The 22,463-nt window shown below is 45.4% G+C and overlaps 1 protein-coding gene across 1 annotated transcript; it reads left to right on the forward strand.

Moving 5' to 3' along the window:
• The first annotated feature begins 3,590 nt into the window (after nucleotides 1-3,590).
• Nucleotides 3,591-11,497, forward strand: LOC123442774 (eukaryotic translation initiation factor 2D-like). The gene is made up of 10 exons (XM_045118905.1): nucleotides 3,591-3,753; nucleotides 5,815-5,979; nucleotides 6,370-6,481; nucleotides 7,482-7,672; nucleotides 7,781-7,875; nucleotides 7,949-8,329; nucleotides 8,696-8,804; nucleotides 10,256-10,527; nucleotides 10,641-11,011; nucleotides 11,127-11,497. The coding sequence occupies exons 2-10, from the start codon at nucleotides 5,845-5,847 to the stop codon at nucleotides 11,249-11,251; spliced, it is 1,791 nt and encodes a 596-aa protein (XP_044974840.1). The 5' UTR covers nucleotides 3,591-3,753; nucleotides 5,815-5,844; the 3' UTR covers nucleotides 11,252-11,497.
• Nucleotides 11,498-22,463: the final 10,966 nt, after the last annotated feature.

Below are 22,463 nucleotides of genomic sequence, written 5' to 3' on the forward strand. Positions count from 1 at the left end.
GATATGGCAGTGGCGCCCTCACAACTTGACTTAAAAAACAAGAGGCAATCATCGGCAAAGAGTAGGTGGCTGACCGAAGGGGCCATGGGCGCCACTTTTATTCCATAGGAAGGCGATGACTCGTTCTGAGATTTTAGGAGGCACAAAAGGCCCTCTGCTGCTATCAAGAAAAGGTAGGGTGACAAAGGATCTCCCTGTCGAATTCCCCTTGTAGGTTTGAATTGTTCCAACTTTTTTCCATTGAACAAAACCGAGAAATGTACTGAACTCACCATCTTTAGGATTATAGCAATCCAATCAGGAGCAAAACCCAGACCTAGCATCATGGCTTTCAGATAGTCCCATTCCAAGCGATCATAAGCTTTCATCATGTCTAGTTTCAGAGCACAAAAACCATTCTGCTTAGACTTATTTCGTTTCATGAAATGAAGGCATTCGTATGCTGAGATGATATTGTCTGTGATCAACCTGCCTCCTACAAACGCAGACTGCTCTTCTGATATGATTTCCGGCATGATGTTTTTTAATCTATTAGCCAGGACTTTGGAGGCTATTTTATAAATGACGTTACAAAGACTGATAGGACGGAACTGAGCAAGCAAGGTAGGGTTGTTTACCTTTGGTAGAAGAACCAAGATAGTCTCATTTAGGCCATTTATCTCCTCCTCACCTTTGAGTATTTTCAATATGATGTTCGTGATCTCATCACCACATACACTCCAGTATCACTGAAAGAAATGGGCGGGAAACCCATCCGCTCCCGGAGCTTTAGTAGGGGCCATCTGAAACAAGGCTGTTTTAATCTCTTTTTGGTATACTCGGAGGTCAGGTGTTGGTTCATTGCATCCGTCACTCGTCTCGGGACTGTACTAGTGACTGCTTCCATATCAGTTGTACCCTCTGACGTGTAAAGGTGGTGATAGAAATCAGTTGCCATGTGCTCCAATTCCGTTTCATTGTCGACCACAAAACCATCCTCCCTTACCAGTGATTTGATTCTATTTTTGCGACGTCGTTTACTGGCTCGCAAATGAAAAAAATTGGTGTTCTTGTCGCCTGCCGCAAGCCAGGAGATGCGGGATCGTTGGCGCCACATGATTTCCTCTCGATGGTATAGCTCTGTTAGTCTGTCCTTTATTTTGATCTCACGGTGAGTAGGACCAGTGCGGGCTGGATTCTCTTGACGTAATGTCAAATCCCCAAGCAGTCGCTTAATCTCCGAGCAAACGTTGCCAAAGGTATTTTTGTCCCACCGACGAAGTCCTTTAGACAAAGAATCAAGCTTAGCTTTTAATACCTCGAACTGTTGTGGCCCCTGGACCTTGCCAGTGTTGCTGTATCTCCTCCTGGAACCCATCATGCGCCTCCCACATCACCTCGTATCTGAATTGTTTGCTGGGAGGATTGGTGCCAGGGGGGTCACCATCCAACTCGAGCAGGATTGGATTGTGATCGGAAGTGGCTGCGATTTTATGTGACAGGTTTGCCTGCGGGAACAGCGTGCTCCATTCCCCATCTGCCAGCACTCTGTCTAGACGGACACGAGTATATGTTCCTCCTGCCACTCTTCTTTCAAAGGTCCACTTTGTTCCTGAAAAAGCAAGATCATTCAGACCACAAACATCAACTGCATCTCTAAACCCATTCACCTGTGTCAAACTACGATGGCTCGACCCTTCATACTCATCCAATCGCAACACCTCATTGAAATCACCAATGCATAACCATGGGCATGTGCTGGCAGAAGACAAGGATCTCATAAGATCCCAGGTTATGTTTCTATTTTTAACTCGTGCTTCACCATAGACCATTGTTAACCTCCATTGGGGAGTCCCTGGCACTGTTATCAGAGAATCAATGTGGTAGTTTGAGTAACCAAAAATCTCAAGGTTTATTGTATTGTTCCAAAACATACCAAGACCTCCACTCCTTCCACAACTACTAACAACAAAAGAGCTGTCAAAACCTAGAGAACTTGCTAGATTCTCGACTCGTACTGCAGGGAGTTGAGTCTCGATCACACACAACACTAGGGGAGAGAACTGCCTCGCAAGGTTGCGAAGCTCACGAACTGTCTTAGTTATACCAGCCCCTCGACAGTTCCAACAAAGAATACTCATTGAGCCCGGCGGCGCTCCTCTAAGGAGCCCGCCAATTCACTATGTGAGTCCATCTTCTTCAGGGGAGATGATCCCGCTCGATGCTTCTTCCTGTCCCGAGGTGCCACATAACCATGCGGGGGTGGTGGAACCCTCTCAGATGTAATCGCCACCGCCATCCCAGCTCCATCATCGGCAGATGATGTAGTAGACAAATACAACTTCTTCTTTGTTGACGAAACAACCATCAGTGATTGTGCTTCCACTCCATCCTCCGGTCCATCAGGACTCGTTTTCAGTGGGCTTTCAGCTGTGTCCTTCATGTTCTCATTATCGCTCAGATCAGCCTCATGTGAGGAGTGTTTCCTAGCTGTGGGAGTTGCTCTTGCGTCCCCCGCCGATCTCCGTCCCCGTCCCCGGTTCCGAGGTGGATTTGAATGACTGGCTTGGCTGTACTGGTAGGAAGGTATAGCTCTCCTTCTCGCTATCATCCAGTGGCCATATTCAATTTCATCCGGGCCATGAACACCATCGCCACACTCTTCCAAGCTATGCCCCATAATTCCACATACCTCACAAAAGAACCCAATCTTCTCGTATTTTACTGGTAGCAACATGATCTCCTCCCCACTAATTTTTAACGGAGTGAACCGAACCAGGGGTTCACCAACCTTTATCTTTGCTCGTACCCGGACATAGTTCCCTTCAAAAACCCTAGCAGGGTTTAACTCTACGCTCTTCACCTGTCCGATCCTCCTTGCTAACTGATCGAGCACTCCTTCCCTGCGGTAAAGCTCCGGGGTGTCATGGATTTGGGCCCATATGTGTGTCCGGTCCCGAGCCACCGCATGCGGTTTACCCTTCCCGTCATATTCCTCCAACACCACCATCAGTCCCCTGAAGATCAAGGGACCTTGATGCATCACCCTGTTCCAATCCCCGACACAGAAGACTTGCACGATGAAGAGATTATCATCCGCTTCACAGATAGATGGTTCCTGAGCAAGCCGCCAGATGAACTTCATCGTTGTTTTGAACGGTTCAGCGCTGAAAGTCTTGGTCGTGTTCACTTTTGCTACTGCTAGCCAGCGATTTTCTTGCGTGAATTGGGCGATCTCCTCCTCTCCCATCATTACTGCATCTAACTCTGACTCCTTCAGCTTCATGTTCTTCATCGCCGACTCCAAGTCGATCAGCACCTTCCCCCTCCTGTTCCCCGAAGAAGGGAAAACCTCACGATGACGGGTTGCCGCCGGAGTAGAAAACCCTGAACCCTAGCCGGGTTAGTCAGCCCGTGGGCGTGGCTGACTTACCGAACTTCATAACTGACAGATGGAACACAACCGGATGATGTGTTTGTTCGTGGGCTGGGCTACGACGATACGGTAATCTTTTTTTTGTTAAATGCCTAGGCGGGCCATGGCCCGGTTTGGCCTCTACAGAGCTCCGCCCCTGTACCTCAGCCGCCACATCGACCTGTCCCGCCTGATGCCACGTCCGTCAAACCAGAGCCCGTCTCCTCCCTGACAAAACCAACGAGGCCACCGCTCAGGGCAGCGGAGGCGCGACGCGCGAACCAGAGGAGAAGGGGGCGCGCCCTCGTCCTCAGCCCGCCGCCGACGCCGTCGATTCGAGCTCTCCCTGCAACTGCAAGGTATGGCGCTACTTCTTCTCTTCCCCTGCCTCCTCTCGTGCTGACGGCCAGACTAGTTTGACTCAGATTCGTCTCAGTAAACCAGGCTAGGGTTTGATGGATTCCGGTGATTTATGGTACTATACTGTAATTTGTTCCACGAACGAGATCGACCCCCCCTGTCCTGTGATGTGATCTAGATTCAATCAATTTGGATAAGGCGGACATGCTCGTAGAAACCCCCATCTTCTTTCTTCTTCTCATTAAGCCCTGAGAGGAACCTGTTAGATCAGTCAGTGCTACCGCTCTGCATTTTGCAGTTGCGGGGAGGAAATCATGGTAGTTACTACCGTGTGAACAAGAACACAGAGGAAATAATATAAACATGGTGCCACTTTGCTGGAGGCAGCCATGTCCGTGGATGCATGTTGATACAGTGCTCTCAAGTCTCAACTTGTACACTTGTAGCATGTTAGGGTCTCTTCTGATCCAAAAGATGCAGGTTTTATACTGATTGTTGGTAAAACCAATTGGGTAGTTTTGATAGTGCAAAGGACAATTTCAATATCTTGGAAATATTACCATTGTTCAGTATTTTCTTTCCGAGTTTTTGTACTGGTACATGACATTTGGCTCTGCTGTAATACCCCCCTGCAGTTTTTTAAATTGTAGTTGCACTACAGCAGGATACTTGCAGTACTGTAGGTTGCTCCATGCTAATATTTAACAGGAAAACCGCTGCTCACCACCCTATTTGTCTTAACAGGAAAACCACTGCTCATTTGTTCCATCCACCCTAATTCACTTAACAGGAAAACCACTGCTCATTTGTTCCATCCACCCTAATTCACTTAACAGGAAAACCACTGCTCATTTGTTCCATCCACCCTAATTGACTTAACAGGAAAACCACTGCTCATGTGTTCCATCCACCCTAATTGTCTTAACAGGAAAACCACTCCTCAACTTGCAATGTCACAATTGAGTTCCGATGAGTTCGAAGATGACACCATTGACCCAACAGAATTTTTCTCTCTAGAAGATTACTTGGCAAAACAGAATATTCTCAACAACTTTGCTACACAAATAGCCACCAACATTCATGACGCACTACGAGTTGTTAGGAATGTTTGTGTAAAGATAAATAAGTTGTTAAGCTCATTTTTTCGCTCTAGGTAGATTCCTTTATTTCTTTCCTTTCCTGGAAACCAGACGACCAAGTTAGGAAAAAAAATTCTGTCTTTTCATTTCTTTGTTCTCCACCTTGATTCATGTCATATTCCTGTGTGTGTCTCATTCTTGCATTTTTCCTATCCTATGAACCAAAGGGAGCCTTCCTCTTCTTCTTTAAATGCTCTAGCCAAACCAAATGTCCAACTTAGAAGAAATCTGTGTTTTCGACATGCTTGTTATTTTACTCCAACTTGTGTCTTGCTTCTCATGTGGATGTTCTACATATATGTGCAACAAAAGCGGGATTCATGTGCCAGGAAGTGTAGAATATGTGAGACTTCTTTTTTTTGGAATGAGAAGAATCAAAGGATACAACAACAAATTCAGTCTGAACGTCAAATAATTTGATATGTGTGTTTACAGATCTTCCCTTTATGAGTATTTGGAAACCTTAAGATTATTCTGTTACTATGGGATTTTGTAGTGTCATGGACAAGACATACTTGTTGACACTGTTTGCATATCAAGATTGCTGATTGTTTGCAAATCAAGCTGTTTGATAACTTTCAGTGTGTATGCTTGTTGATATCGTTGATTCAAATGGATGCTGGTACTTTTAAATGTAATGGAGGTTTCATGTGTTGGAAAGGAGGTGAGAGAAAAAGTAAGATGGTGACATCACATAGAGCAGCTTCCGTTGGGTGATAGTGGTACAGACCAATAGCTTCATTCAAATTTATGCCCTTATAGGGTGCAACGAAGTTGGAATTCTGCTACATGTTTCCTTATGTTCAGCTCCCTCCAGAAGTTTGAATGCAGCAGGACTTTTTGATGGATGTCTGTATTGCTCTACCGGTCTATATTCCCTTTGATGACCTGTTTGGTGCATTTTATTTTTATTTTTTGCAGCTTGGAATCTTGTTCGATAACCCAGAAACCATGTTCAAGAAGAATGTTGATGCAAAAGCTGTACAACGTTTGTCAGGCGCTGACAAAAAGAAGCTGAGAAGAACCGCCAAGCAAAGGTTTCCGCAAGCATCTGATGATGATCTGGATGTCATTCTTCCTCCAAAGGTAATGATTTTTTTTATGAGTATGTGGAGTAATAACAGTATAACCTTATAACATGTGGTATTAAGTCTTGAAAATATCATACATGGTTTTAGCTCGCCAAATGGTTCAAGTTATATTACATCGGTATATAATTGGACTTAAAATAGATAGACTGGTTTAATTTTACATGCGATAGCTGGGAATTTTCAGCATTCACCCCCACCCACCTATCTAACTAGCCTGTATTGTTTATCAAGTGAAGTATCAACTGTATTATTATCTACCTTATATTTTGCAGTGTTACTAGTTTACGGAAGAGTGAACTGTATATAAATCTTTTCATTCAAACTTAGTTATTATTTGTTGCATTTACATCTTCATAACTTTGTGAAAATATTGCATTGTGGATAGGTTGAGATAACAGTCGCTAAGTACCCAAGCCGGACTCTTGTTTATGGCATAGAGGGTGGATTCCCAATGCTATTCGACATTGATGGAAGAGGCCATGAGCTGTTTCCAACAGGTTATTTTTATTTCCAGATTTCAGAGTAATACATTTATTTTCATCTAGTAATCTCAATCCTTCTCATTTCCACTGTGTTGTGTATTTTTTGCTATTGCAATTTTTGAAGTGCTTATTTTGATTGTGCATGTATGAAACAAAAATTAGGAAGAGAATCTAACACATGCTAATGCTTCAAGCAATGAGTGCAGTCCTCAGTCTGTTGTTTTCTAACTATTATAATAATTGATTCATTAATGTGATATTTCATGCGCTTCTAACCAATTTAATTCTTTGTTTGATTTATTGGTTTTTCAGTTAATTCCAATTTTATGCGCCACTAACTACACACTCTAGCTTGCATGAAAAAGTGTCTGGAATGGTAAATTGGTATGTAGTAATTCTTGTCGACGTGCTATCATTCGGCAAGTTGCTTTTTCCAAGAGTTGTATGGGTACCATGGTAGGGATGTAGGGAAACAAATAATGCACTGGCGTTGAAAGCCAAACCAAACTTTGTAGAATACAGGAGGGCATATGTGTCTAAGCCAAAGACAACATGGGGCTAAATTAGTATAACTATATTACTTCAGCAAGAGGAACTTTTGATATCTGTATTTATTATTTTGAATGGCTTAATTTTCTGTTTTTATCAAATAGGTGAAAATATTATGCTTCTGCTTGGGATAGCTGAGCTACAAAGTGTGGGATCCATCTTTAATGTGCTTTAGTTATTACTCCCTCCGTTCCTAAATATAAGTCTTTTAAGAGATTACACTAGGAGATTACATACGGATGTATATAGACATACTTTAGAGCGTAGATTCACTCATTTTGCCTCGTATGTAGTCCCTTAATGAAATTTTTAAGAAGACTTATATTTAGGAACGGAGGGAGTAGTTGATGAAGTTATGAGTTGACTTCAAATGTGATCACAACTTGTTGTGCGTTTTAGATCTCAAGATAAGTGCATTCCTCATGCTCTACTTTGTAGCATTATTTAATTGGTGAAAATGTTGCAGTTTATGCACTCTGGAACGTTCCTCATCTGTTGCCAGCTTTTACACTTAAGGGTGGTGAAGTTTCACACTTCATTCTTGGTGGCGCTGATCTTATGTTTCCTGGTATCAGCGTACCCCCAGAAGGATTACCTTCTTTCCAAGCTGGCCAGCCATGGTCAGTTAAAGTCCCTGGTAACCATGCTCCAATTGCTGTAAGTTTCTCATGGTCTCTTGCGCTAGTTTGGCTCACAGTTTTTATTAAGTAATCTTGCCAAATATGTACAAGTCCAACTTCTGGTTCTGCTACATGCTCTACACAGGTTGGGACAACAACTGTGAGCAATACTGAAGCACTAAAGGCAGGATTACGTGGCAAGGCTTTGCGGATTGCACATTACTATAAAGATTTGTTATGGCAAGTTCAATGCTATTAATGCACACCTGAGTTTATCTTCACTTTTATAAATAACTGTTAAATATTATTGCAGGGCTTCTGCGGATGGTCGTTATGTCCCAAATGAAGGATTTTATGATGACATGGTTATTGAAGATCCTAATTTTGCTTCCGCTTCTCAACATATTGACTCTTCCGAAGACCCTTCAGAAGCAAAGCAAGACAAAGCAGCTGTTGATGTGTCGGAGTGTCGTACTGAAGATCTTGCCATTAACAGTGAAACCATAGAGGATCTAACAGCTGGTGTGAGCGAGCTAAATTTGCCTCAAGAGAAAACCACCGAGGAGACCGAGGAGAAGGAACATCAACATTTGTCTACTGAAGAAATTGACCATCTCTTGGATATATGCCTTCTGCAAGCATTACACACGAGCGTAAAAGATAAAGACCTCCCAATCCCAGGAAGTATATTGTGGTATGTGTTTTAGTAATTTCACATTGATGTACAATTTGTTATTCTGTCCCTTCTGAGCAGGTTCATGTTACACTAATTGTTTTCCTCCAGTTATATGGTTGAGATGAGTTATTTGCACAGCTTTATACCAAGTCTCATTACCAAGTCTTTTTGATAGTCAACAAAACCATGTTTCACTCTAATCTACATCAGTAAATATTGGCATTGCTTTGGGAAAATAGATCTTGGTATTGTTCCGACTTCTATCAAGTAAAGGATAATTTGGCAGCATGACTTCACCAAGATATCCAACTCTCCTATAACCTGCATTTTTTTTATGATGCATAACTATTATCTTGTTCAGCTTCTGTTTACTGTTCTGTGTAGGTCAAATCACATACTCCCATGCAGACCTCCAGGTGTTACCCTTGATATTAAGAAGTCATCACATAAAAAGCTATCCAAGTGGCTGCAGTCAAAATCTTCTTCTGGCCTTGTAAGAGCATCTCTAGCAGACCCCGTATATCGCCGATCCGTAAAAGTCGTTTACAGTTCGCGGAAAAACGGTTTTGTGGGCTGGCGTGGGCGGCGGCCGAGCAGACCCCACGCCGGCCCCGCAAATCAGCAATCTGCATTTCAATTTCGAGCATGAAAACATATTTTTTGCTTGTTTATTTTCTTCAAAGGCATTGGATACATAATAATTCACCAAATCTTTGCTAAAATAGCAAGACCAAAGAAAACAAGAACCACAATTAGGCATTTTAGAAGATGTCCAACTTCCATAACTGCTCCCACTAGTTGGACCAACATCTTCTCCATGCATTCTTTGTTGATTTGCGGATTCTTGATCTTGCATTCTTCATTCTTCGGCTTTGATTCTAAAGAATTAGACGTTGCTTCCCCTCTAATTTCTTTTCTAATTGCACATGCAGCCGCATCATTAGCCTCAATTATACTAAGGAGTGCACGAACATCTATTAAGTTTCTTTCTATCAATAAATCGATGTATTCTTCTTCCCAATACCAAAATGAGCATCCACCTTCCTACACACATGAACACCTCAATAAGCTACCGAAATTTAACTGAATAAGTTGATAAAGCCGAACAGAAAGAAGAACATACCCCATCGTTATTGCATTTAAAGAATACCCATCCAAGGTGTTGCCGCGTGCTAGATGTGAGCCGCTACACTATCTCTGTGCAGTCGTCGCACTCTATGAGCGGCATCCGCAAGCCGGCGAGCCGCTGCGCGAGCACCGAGCCCAGGCGACGGCTGGAAGAGTCCTTGCCGACAAACCGCCGATGCCGACTAGAGGCCGAATCAGTACCTGCATGCGGCGCCGGCGCTTTGCCGGGGTTGTGCGGGGTGCTCCCCAACCAATCCATGGCTTGGCGCAGCCGTCGATGGCCGGAAATGCCAAATCCGGTGGCCACGACAAACAAGCCAGGGTTTGATTTATTCATCTTCCATGTCTTTCAACATGTTTAGTTGAGTAGAGCTGATGTATCCCGTCCCTTGGTTGTGAACTCCTTGCACAGTTGGAACTTATGAAAGGTTTTGCTCACATGGCTTTGTCGAACTTGGTACAAAAGTGCTACACTCATCCTAACATCTGGAATAGTGCATGTGTTATTGAAGGTCGTGTGCTTATTAATCTTTCTCACTCCCTCCATCCCATAATATAAGAGCGTTTTTAACACTACACTAGTGTCAAAAATGCTCTTATATTATGGGACGGAGGGAGTACTATATTATACAGTTCTCTTGCGAACTTGTAAGATTTAGAATGAGTCATGATGATGATGCATTGATATGTGATAATGTGGTATCGTATCAAAATGAAGTTTAATTTACGAATTATCAGTACATACTACCCATGTTTGGAACTAATCCACTTTTTAAATTCCTCAAGATTATCTAATGTCCATTAAATTGTTTACAGATCTCAACAAAAGAGGACAAGCATAAAAAGGAAGTCATGTTGATAGGTATTAATCGCAAACATCCAGACTACACGGCCTTCAAACATCAAAAGAAGGTACAGGAGCCAGTTGAACAGCATGATAACATTGTTGGCGAAGGCAGCAGTACAAAGCAACTGGAAGTGGATGAAATTTATAAGTCAAGTTCGCATGTCAACCCCATATTTTTGGCTGTTGACGCTGACACAGGGAAGTATTACAGTGCATCAGAGGTGTTTGATGTGGTTTTCAGGTTTGTCTCTGGTACAGCAATTGATTATCGTAGTCTACAAGTTCTATGTTTGTAAAGCGGGAAGACTGCAAGTTTCTTACATTTCAACTAATTTTATTCTCTTATGATTGAAGGTATGTGGAGAAGGAAAATTTGGTCAAGCAAACAGATAAGGCCAAAGTAATTCTGGATGCTACATTATGTGATGCTCTGTACAAAGGAGCTGTCAAGAAGGGTTCAGCATACCCAAGTGAGATACACAAGAAGGATTTAGGGTCAACATTTATTAACCGTATGCAAATTCATCATAGAGTAGCTAGAGGAAATGAGGTGGTCATTCGCAAGGGCGCCATACGTACTGTTCAAATCATGACAGAAAGAAGACAAGGGAACAAGAAGATGACCCGAGTCTCTGGATTGGAATGCTTTTTGCTGGATGCCGACTCCTTGGCTTCTGAACTACAAAAGAAATTTGCTTGCAGCACCACCACAGCTGAGCTTCCCGGTATTATTGCGTTGTACCCAACCCTTGTCCACCTGTTTGTTGATAGTGAAAAAGTTAGTGATAGTGTGCAACCGATATATGTATATATGCATTACAATTTACATCATCATTTCAGGTAAAAAGGGGCAACATGAGGTCTTGATTCAAGGCGGAGTCATTGAAAACCTTGCAAAACACCTCGTTGACCATCATGGTGTTCCCAAGAGATATATTGAGGTTTATGACAAAACAAAGAAGTAGGAGGGGGTGTTGACTCCTAGGAGTGCCAACATAACATTGTTGATTTCTGGTTCAGGCTTGTTGCGAAAATGTGAAATGTTCTCTCAATGCGCTACTCGCGATTGTTGTCACTACCCACTGAACAATATGGTGTTTGCTTAGATAGTGAGGCTTTTGGTGTGGCCTTGAGTTTTGTATTCGTGAACTAATTGTGACATCAAAACAGACCCCTTTCTGTTTACCGTTGATAATGATATGGTGACAATATATGCTTGGCGTGTGGTATTGTATGTGTACGGTAGCATCTCTTTACCGAAGAGTTAGTGCATGGGATTTTTTGTTTTGTTTTTGCCACTCTAGCTTTTGCCCATTTTCCTTGTGTCATTTTAGCTTTTGTCATTTAAACTTTTTTGCTAAGTTTGGACAAGCACATGGTTGCGGGTGAAAGGAGTTCTGAGTAGCCTTTCCGAGTAATTTTTTTTGCAAATGACAAATGCATGGGTGAATAACACAAAGGCCAAAATAAAGATAAGGTTGTGGTTGAAGAAAATGATCCTTTGGCAGATTGAGGCAACACTTGAACAAGAAGCAGCACAGGTCCTAGTGAGTTTGTTAGGGTGTGTTTGGCAGCTGTTCTCACCCTAGCATAGTTGTTCCCTGTTGATGCATGCTAAGTATAGACATGATGAATACATTCATCTTCAGTTGTTTGGTGGTCATGTATGTGTTGTGACATGTTTGGATGAGACTGTGTTTGGTAGGAAGAGGGAGGAGGAAGAGGTGCACCGCGAGGGAGGAAGAGGAGGGAGGTGAAGGAACGGGGGGAGGGGGCGGAGGCGGCGACGGGGCTCGGAAGGCTCCTCCACCACCGTGACCTCGACCGGATCCGTAGCCCCACGCCGCCTAGCGACCGGATCCGTAGCCCCACGCCGCGTCGCGACCCGATCCAGATGCAAAGAATGCCATGCTGTGGAGATCGAGGAGGAGGAGAGTGGGCGAGGCCGCGGGGGCTCGGGCGGGGCTCGAGCGAGGCCGCTGGAGCTCGGGTGAGGCGCGGCGGGGCTTGGACGAGGCCGTCGGAGCTCGAGCGAGGCCGCCGGAGCTCGGACGAGGCGCGCGCGCGGGGGGGGGGGGGGGGGTCGGGCGAGGCTGCCGGAGCTCGGGAGGGACGCGGGAGGGCGAGGGTGAGGCAGCCGGGGAGCGACGGGGCGAGGGCGAGGCGGGGCGAGGGTGCATGGGCTCAGCATAGCTCTCCTCAGCTCGCCTCCGAGGGGGTGCTGGGCTCAGCTATGCTGAGGCCCTTTTTTTGCATCAGTTGATGCATGCACTCCTCAGCCCATACACCCTACGAAACAACGAAAAGTGGGTCAGGGTGGGAACTTTTGGGTTCATACACTCTCCATGCAGGCTACCAAACACGCCCTTAGATACTTAGAGCATCTACAGCCGGTCGGGCAGCCTGTCCGGTCACTGACTGGGCATAAAAAATCGACCTAGTCAGACCCCTCATACCCGTCTCAGACGTTCGGACTGACCGGCATCTCTCATATCCATCTTAAAAATGAGGAAGGTATGAGGGCTTGCGGACGCGTTCGGGCATGCCTGGTCATTCCGCCACGTAGGACGCGACCCCATCCTGGACCATATTTTCTTTTCTTTATTAGTTCTTTTCTTTCTTTCTCTTCTTCTCCACCAATCATGTGCAAGTGAATGAACATATAAGGAAAAGTATGAGAGGTGTGGCTGCATGGATGAAAAAGTAAGGGCTTAAAATGGACATGTCCGATCACTGATGGGCGTGTCCGCGGACGTTTGAGGGGCCGAATTTGCAAGATGCGGCTGTAGATGCTCTTATACAAAACATGTAACAACTTGGAACCGACGTTCCAAAAGATTCCCCTTTTATTCCGTTGTCGCGTGTGATTATTTTGTTTGCTACATTCATCATCGCATCATTCGTATCATCTGCATAGCATCGACACTCTGTTGTCGTCAGTTTTCAAACTTGCATCCGTTGTTAGTTGCCTATTCTCTCTGTTTTTGTCGTCGAAAGTTTCGAGACCAACCACACACGCACGCGCCCACGATATCATTTCAATATTAGTTTTTAAAAGTGGTGTATGAAACTTTCTTGGATTAGGTTGAAAGTTGGCGTGCGGTCTTAATATAGTGTAGGTAGGCCGCTTGTTAAATTTCACCACAATCGGAGTCCGTTTGGTACCCGAGCCGTTAAATCTATAGGGGCACTATAGTCGGTCAAATCACACACGTATTCGGTATTTAAAACCTTGTTGTCGGGCTGCCCATTTTCCCTTTCTTCTATGCCTAGCCCTCTGCACAGTGCACAGACCCTACGCGCAACCTAGCCCGAAACTCCCCCAGACCCGAACCCGACGGTCGCGACCATTGGGTCCGGATCAACCCCGTAATACCCCAAACCATCTTCGGTTTGTCAATTGGACTCCCTAACTTAATTGTATTGGCCGTCCGATCTAAATCGAAGGACTCTAATTAGACCCGAGTTAAAAATCTGCTTGCTATTTATATGCGAAACTGGATCAATCCTACCCTAACCTAGCCTACCCAATCCCCACTCCAGAACCCTAGCCGCGAGGATAGAGATTGGCTCGATCCCATCTCCCTCCTCCCGACAGCGCCGCTCCTACCCAAACCCACGCGCGTAGAACCAACGCCCGAGGAGAGCGCAGCTCGCCCCTGAGCTCATGCCCGCATCCACGCTCCTTCTGCATGTGTGCCCCGCCTCCCTAGCTCGCCCGCTCAGCTGCTGTGGCTGGCTAGCACCGTCGCCGGTCCGCCTTGCCAGCCAGCTCCGTCCGCCGCCACGACCTCGCCTGCCGACCTAGCTGCGCGCCCGTAGCCGCCTCCTCCTTCCTCCCGCCCGCTGCCATGGCCGCAACCGGTCAGGGCCGCCTCGCCCAGCTGCCGTCGTCGCCTCTCTTGCTCCATGCCGTCGCGCCGTCGCCCGCGTTCCTCTACTCACCCTGCATTGGCCATCTCTGCTGCTTGCTGCCGCTGCACGTTCGTGCACCCGACGCCTTCTTCACTGCTGCTGTAGCTAGGCCGCCCCTGTTGACCTTTGCCTCGTCCTCGCCCTGTACTTCGCTAGGGCCTTGCTGTACCGCCCCGACCACCTCATGCTGCTATCCGCTCCAGCCCCGCAGCCATGGCTTGCCTGCTGCCACTGTTGCCTCTTGTTGCCGCTGCCTGCTGTTGCTGTCGCCGATGCTGCGTGCTGCTGCTATTGCTGACCACTATCTTGGTTCCTTGCTGCCTTCGGATGCAGCTAGTTTAGTTTGGCTATTTGGATCACGCAAGTGCTAAGACGACCATGTACCTCTGCTACCATCGCCGAAACCGAGACCTCCTCGAGCATGATCATATTTGGATCGCCAAGTACCCCCTTGGATTCGCCAAGGCCGACGGTACGACACATGAACAACTACGGGAACCACTACCGCCGACCTCCGAAGATCGTGGATTCGTCAAGTTCCTCTCCAACCGTGTACGACTACCATCGTCGTGGAGCCGGCAACATCGCCGAGTACCACTACTTCCATGACGTCCACGACGACCCATGAACATCTACATGCAACGACTTGAACCACTCTGAGATGCACGCTTTGAAGGTATACCGTTGAGATGATGCCCGTGGATGAATGCATTGCTGTATGAGATGCAAGTTGTCTGTTTTGTAGATGCCATGTTAGTTGCACGTACCCCATGTTCATGCCTCCAGCACATGGGAACCCGGTAACCGGGATCACTCCATCATTCTTTGACAGGACACGCACACGCTCACAATTCGTGTCGCAAAGGCTTGAACAAGACTCCATATGAAATTCTTACTGGTAACAAGCCCAACCTCAAGTACTTCCGGGTGTTTGGCTCTAAGTGTTTCATTCTTAAGAAAGGTGCTCGCTTGTCTAAATTTGAACCTAGAGCTCAAAGGGGCATATTTGTTGGTTATGCTACAAACTCTCGTGCTTACCGTGTCCTCAACAAGTCCTCGGGACTCATTGAGGAGACGTGTAAAGTAGAATTTGATGAAAATAATGGCTCCCAAGTGGAGCAAAGTGGTCTTTGCGATGTAGGTGATGAAATTCCTCCCCAAGCCATAAAAAGAATGGGTGTGGGACACTTCCTGCCCGTTGAAGAACCCCTTGTGGCTGCAGGAGAAGGATAATGTTCCACTCATGTGGAACCATCACCGACGCAAGACACACATGCTTCCGAAGAACAAATCGAACGCCCTCAACCTTGTGATCAAGATCAAGGAAAAGATCCAATACATGATGATGGTTCACCAAGTGATGTCCTTGATCAAGCTCACTCATCCGAGCAATCTCAAGATCAAGAGCGGGCTCAAGCTCAAGAGCAAGCTCAGGATCAAGATCAAACTCAAGATCAAGAGCAAGCTCCCAAAGGCGATAAAGTTCACAAAAAGGATCCTCCTCAACTCACTCCTGAGGAGATTCAAGAAAGACGTATTGCCAAAAATACTGCCAAGCTCATCAAGAATTCACATAATTTAGAGAATGTCTACGACGACGTGAAACAAGGGGTAACCACTCGCAGGCAATTATCAAACTTTTGTGCACATCATACATTTGTTTCTTGCATTGAACCCCTTAAGGTACAAGATGCACTCAAAGACATGGACTGGATTGAAGCCATGCATGACGAACTCAATAACTTCGAGCGCAACAAAGTGTGGCGATTGGTGCCAAGACCAAAGGAGAACCACAATGTCATCAGAACCAAGTGGATCTTTAAGAACAAGCAAGATGCAAACGACGTCATCATTCGTAACAAGGCAATATTGGTAGCACAAGGCTACTCCCAAGTCGAGGGCATCGACTATGGTGAAACATTTGCTCATGTTGCTTGCCTTGAATCTATTCGCATGTTGCTTGCATTTGCTTCTCATCATAACTTCAAATTATACAAATGGATAGGAAGAGTGCATTTCTTAATGGCACCCTTAAGGAGTTGGCATATGTCAAGAAACCCCCGGGGCTCGAGGATCCCAAGTTCCCCAATCATGTTTACGTTCTCGATAAGGCACTCTATGACATTAAACAACCCCCACGTGCGTGGTATGAGCACCTTACCGAGATGTTACATGATCGTGGGTTTGAAGTTGGGAAAAATTGACCCCACTCTTTTTACCAAGAAGGTCAAAGGGAGTTTGTTCATATGCCAACTATATGTTGGTGATATTATCTTTAGTTCTCCTAACAAAGCTTTTAATGAAGAATTTGCCACACTAATGACTAAAGAGTTTGAGATGTCTATGATGGGAGAGTTGAAGTTTTTCCTTGGATTCGAAGTCAAGCAATGAAGTCAAGGAACCTTCATCAATCAAGCAAAATATACTCAAGACATGCTCAAAAGGTTCAAGATGGATGATCTCAAACTGGCCAAGGTCAACACTCCCATGCCTCTCAACCGCCATCTTGACCTCAATCCCAATGGTAAAGCTGTGGATCAAAAGGTATATCGCTCTATGATCAGCTCTCTGCTTTACCATTGTGCATCTATACCGGATATTATGTTGAGTGTGAGAATTTGTGCGCGATTTCAATCCGCACCTAAGGAAAGCCACTATGTGGCGGTCAAGCAAATCTTTTGATATTTGGTTCATACCCCAAACTTTGACTTGTGGTATCCCAAAGGTGCTTCATTTGATCTCATAGGATATTCGGACTCGGATTGGGAGGGATACCGTGTGGATAGGAAGTCAACTTCTGGAGGTTGCCAATTCCTGGTTGCTCTCTGGTAAGTTGGTCTTCAAATAAAACAAAGTTGTGTTTCTCTCTCGTCCACCAAGGCCGAATATGTAGTTGTTGCTAGTTGTTGTGCTCGGTTGCTCTGGATGAGGCAAACCTTAAAGGATTACGGTGTCACTTGTGACAAAGTGCCTCTTTATTGTGATAATATTAGTGCTATCTCAATCTCCAACAACCCAGTTCAGCACTGAAAGACAAAGCATATCAGTATTCGTCACCATTTCATCCAGGGTCATATCAAGTGTGGGGAAATTGATCTCATTTATCTGAACACTAATGATCAACTTGTAGATATATTCATGAAGCCTTTGAATGAAGTAAGATTCCGCGAGTTAAGGTATGATCTAAATATCATTGATTTGAGCAATGTGGATTGAAACTAGGCACACCCCACCACTCTCATCATTTTCTATTGTTTAGGTGTAGACATGAATTTAGGGGGGTGTTGTTCTCTCAATGAACTCTCCCTCCCCTATTACACATAAAATGATCTGGTCGTTCACATTAGTCATCTTCGATGACACTTGTGCTTCATCGACGAGTTATGGTCTTGGGCCCAAGGTTAAAATCTTTGAGATGTCATACCTACCAACTCAAACATAGGTGGCCTCGGACACTGCCCTCCTCCTTATGGCACTTGTCTCACGAGAATATAATATTGTTTGGTTGTGTCACTCCAAGTCGTTCTTGCTCTAGTTATGATTTTTTCCACAACTTGTAGTGATCTCATCCCCATGACGTGTCTTTATGACTTTTACCTCTTGGTGGTTTGAAGTTTTCTTATTTTTCGCGTGTTTTTGGTCGTCTGCAGCAGTACTACCGCTGCCACAGTGGTACTACCAATGATAAGAGGTAGTGTCGCCTGTCACTGTGGTACTACCACTCGGCGGTACTACCGCCCGGGAGCGGTACTACCGCTTAGACTCCTTCGCGAGGGGGTTATGGGGCCTGACAGGGGCAGTTTTCTCTCCCCATACCATTCATCCACACTCCTCCTCGTGGGTGTCTCTCTCCAGGCGACTCCAAGGCTCCGGTGGACGCCGCCGATCTCCGTTTTCGGCAACTCATTCACGATTTCAACCGGAGGAATCGTTCTCCGGCCCTCCTCTTGCCATGGATACCGGAGGGGGCACCTCTGCTCATCAGGAGCATAGGATGAATCCCAGTCGTGGTAGCACAAAGAGGTACCGTTCATCTAAGGATGATAGCTCAAGTGAACCACAGGAGCATGTTCTCGACGTGAAGGTCAGCTGGTCTGCTTCCAAATCCAGGGGAAGCACCCTGTTGTCAGTCCCTCGAAGTCCCAATCCATGGCCTCTGTGAAAGCTAAGGACTTTCGGATGTCGCGCAAGATCGATCCCTATGTGGAACCCCACGAGCCATCGATGCGCAACCGTCCCTTCTAGAACCGGAAGCAGCTGTCCATCTATAATGACATTCTGAAGCCAAGGGAGAACCTATTTGTTCCTCATGTCAAATCTATTGATGTTGAATACATGCAGCACAATGAAAGGTACTTCGGGACTGCTCTCTCCCTCTGTGAGAAGCTGGGCATTCTGGACATTATGCAGTTCAACAAAGACTTTGATGCCGAGATTATTGTTGTGTTACTTGCCATGGTTCACCTGGGAACTGATGAGGCCAGGACTCTATCATGGATGACTAATGGCAGGTTAGTTTCTGTTCCCTGGAAGTCTTTTATAAATCTGCTTAACACTGAGGATAAGGGACTCGAGAACCCTCTAGGGTACCATCCACACAGTGAGTATGCTGCTACTCACAAGCAAGCCATGTACAAGTACAACACTGAGAAGATCTCCTCTACTACAGGCAAGTCGACTTGGGTGATGGAACCATTCCTTGATATCATGCACCGCATATTCTGCCACACCTTGTTCCGCCGTGTTGGCAATCTGGATCAGGTCCACTCTTACCTGGTTGGCATGCTTCTTTTCTCCGTTCTGCTGTGTATGAGCGTAAGTACCCCATCTATGGCCGCTTTCTGATGCTTCTGATTGAGAAGACTTGGGCAGACACCTTCCCCGGTGAGTTGTTTGAAGCTAGGGAACTGGTATCCCACAAGGTTGTGCAGCTTCGGCAGAAGGACAAGTGGGCTACTCACACTGCCCCTGAACAAGATGTGCCTGAAGACATGGATGAGGATTCTGCTGATGACGAGGCTGATGTGGATTTTGTGACTGATGAGGACACTACTTCCCCTGTTGTGCCCCCCACTGGAGAACCTTCTTGGGCTAAGAAGCTCAAGGAGAAGATGAAGAATCTATTTTGTCTGCAGGCCAAGGGTTAGTACAGGGCTCACGCGGCTGAAAAGGTGGCTATAAGTCGTCACAAGGCTCTTGGAAGGCACGTTGGCATAACGATTGAGACCGGTTTTGAGGACAGACTCGCTGATGAGGACACCTCGATTGCTCGCCACTGCCCATGGGATTCCGATGCTGAGTTGTCTGGCTCTCCTGCTCCTCCTGGCACCGTTCACCACAGCTCCGAGTCTGGCGAATATTGATGTGTCTGCATTATCACCCCTCCTGGTTCCTCGTTGTTTTCTCTATCCTTTTTGGCGTCTTGCTGCCAAAGGGGGAGAATGTTTGGATTTGCGAGTCACAAGTTTTCTTTTGTGGCCCATCTTTTCACTCGTGAATTCTTTTGTCATTTGCTTTGCTTAAAGACTACATCATGTGGTGTGGAGCTTATGTTGCTTTGCGTTTTAAGTGTGTGAGACTCCTATGAGACCATGTCATATGGTGTGAGACATATGTACCATAGTTTTATCATATGTCTTAAATTTCGTGAGATGCCTATATTATGACCTTAATGATCATGCTCACTTCACTTCTTGCAGTTATATAACTCTCAGTTGTTCCCTTTGTGCAAGCAGTGTCTGTCTATAAAATATAGGGGGAGTGTTGATCCTAGTGTGTGCTCTTTGCATTCCAAAAGCATACTTAAATAGTGCACACGCTTAGGGGGAGCCTATCTATATTTTTTAGAGAGTGGGGTTGCATTCTATCTCGTTTTTATTCTCTATGCAAATCCCGTGTTGTCATCAATCCACCAAAAAGAGGGAGATTGTAAGGGCATATTCCTACCCCAGTAGTTTTGGTGATTGATGACAATACATTTGCATACTAATCATGTGAGATAAGCCTTTCAGGTACTTCCTCTATTTGCACAAAGACGATTCTTGCCCCTCGGTGTATTGATATGAAGACGGTTTTCTCTCTTACTTTTTGTTGTCGGTGGACTTGATTCATAGGAAAAGCCGTACTATTAAGAGGGGATCCGCTTCGGAAAAGTCTGGGTGGAATCATCACGTACAATTTCCTCTCATCCCCTTTTCCGCTTCAATGGAGCTCTTTCTCTGCTAAATTCTTTGCCCTGAAAGTCCCAAGCGGTAGTACCGCTCCCTGGAGCGGTACTACCTCTTATCATCAGTAGTACCGCTCGGGCCGGTGGTAGTGGTCGTGCTAGTACCCCTGTCCAGTACCGATGCCCAAAAGTTCGACATCTTTCTTGGGCGGACTTTGCGGTAGTACTGCCCGTAGGGCGGACTTTGCGGTATTACTGGGCGGTAGTACCTCCCGTAGGGCGGTACTACCGCTTGTTACTACCGCTCTTGGTGGTACCATCTGCCCTGCCCCCTCTCTGTTTGGCCTCCCTCTGCCTGAGCAATAATACCGCTCACTCTGAGCGGTAATACCTCTTATCATCGGTAGTACCGCTCCCAGGAGCGGTAGTACCGCTCTCGCTCGGGCTGAGGTGGTGGGTAACGGGCAAATTCTTTCCCTCACTATATAAAGGGGTTCTTCTTCCTTGAGATCTTCACCTTTTCATCCCCAAGCTCCATTGTTGCTCCAAGCTCTATTTTTCCTCGACCTCTCTCCCTAGCTAACAAAACTTGTTGATATTCTAGGGTCTGATTGAGAGGGCCTTGATCTACACTTACACCAAGAGAAATTTGATTCCCCCACTAATCCCTCGCGGATCTTGTTACTCTTGGGTGTTTGAGTACCCTAGATGGTTGAGGTCACCTCGAAGCCATATTCCATTGTGGTGAAGCTTCGTGGTCTTGTTGGGAGCCTCCAATTAAGTTTTGGAGATTGCACCAACCTTGTTTGTAAAGGTTCCATCGCAGCCTTCAAGGGCACCACTTAGTGGAATCACGACACCTCACATCGTGTGAGGGTGTGAGGAGAATACGGTGGCCTAAGTGGCATCTTGGGGAGCATTGTGCCTCCACACCGCTCCAAACGGAGACGTCCTTCCCCTCAAAGGGTAGGAACTTCGGAAACACATCCTCGTCTTCATCGGTTCCACTTGTGGTTATTTCTTACCTTTACTTGTATTTACGTCTTGCTTACTATTGTTGTTATTATCATCATATAGGTTGATCACTTAGTTGCATATCTAGACAACCTATTTGTTGCTAAACTTAATTTATGAAAATAAAATATTAAAAAATGTTAGTTGCCTATTCACCCCCCTCTAGTCAACCATATCGATCCTTTCAAAAGAGTTCTTGAGGGTACACGGGAATTTCATCTAGTCACTTTGATCATGTTGGTTGGATTTGTGTTCGCTACTTTGATAATTTGATATGTGGGTGGACCGGTTCTTGGGTGTTGTTCTTACTTGAACAAACCTCCCACTTATGATTAACCCCCTCGCAAGCATCCGCAACCACGAGAAAAGTATTAAAGTAAAATCTAACAATAACATTAAACGTTTGGATCCAAATCAGCCCCTTACGAAATAGCGCATAAACTAGGGTTTAAGCTTCTGTCACTCTAGCAACCCATCATCTAAAAACTACTCCACAATGCATTCCCTTAGGACCAAAGATGGTGAAGTGTCATGTACTCAATGTTCACATGACACCAGTAAGGGAATCACAACATACACATCATCAAAATATCAAACACATATCAACTTCACATGATTACTTGCAACATGATTTCTCCCGTGACCTCAAGAACAAATGTAACTACTCACAGTTAATAACCATGCTCAATATAAGAGGGGTATTAAATAGCATAATGGATCTGAACATATAATTTTCCATCAAATAAACCATATAGTGATAAACTACGCAAGGTAATTGATACGTCCATTTTGCATCATGCTTTCATGTTGATATTTATCGCTTTATGGACTGTTATTATACTTTGTGGTACCATACTTATGCCTTTCCTCTCTTATTTTGCAAGGTTTATTTGAAGAGGGAGAATACCGGCAGGTGGAATTCTGGACTGGAAAAGGAGCAAGTCTGAGTCCTCTATTCTGCGCAATTCCAAATGCCCTGAAAATCAACGTAGAAGTTTTTAGGAATATATAAAAAATACTGGGCGAAAGAAGTGTCAGAGGGGAGCTGCGAGGGGCCCACAAGCCTGGTGGCCGCGACCTCC

The sequence above is a fragment of the Hordeum vulgare genome, chromosome 3H, assembly GCF_904849725.1.
Source record: "Hordeum vulgare subsp. vulgare chromosome 3H, MorexV3_pseudomolecules_assembly, whole genome shotgun sequence".
Classification (NCBI taxonomy): Eukaryota; Viridiplantae; Streptophyta; class Magnoliopsida; order Poales; family Poaceae; genus Hordeum; species Hordeum vulgare.

Bases quoted from the DNA above. Each gene is read 5' to 3' on its own strand.
- LOC123442774 (XM_045118905.1), top strand. From the start codon at position 5,845: ATGTTCAAGAAGAATGTTGATGCAAAAGCTGTACAACGTTTGTCAGGC. The intron at 5,980-6,369 runs GTAATGATTTTT...CATTGTGGATAG, and splicing joins ATGTCATTCTTCCTCCAAAG to GTTGAGATAACAGTCGCTAA. The intron at 6,482-7,481 runs GTTATTTTTATT...AAAATGTTGCAG, and splicing joins CCATGAGCTGTTTCCAACAG to TTTATGCACTCTGGAACGTT.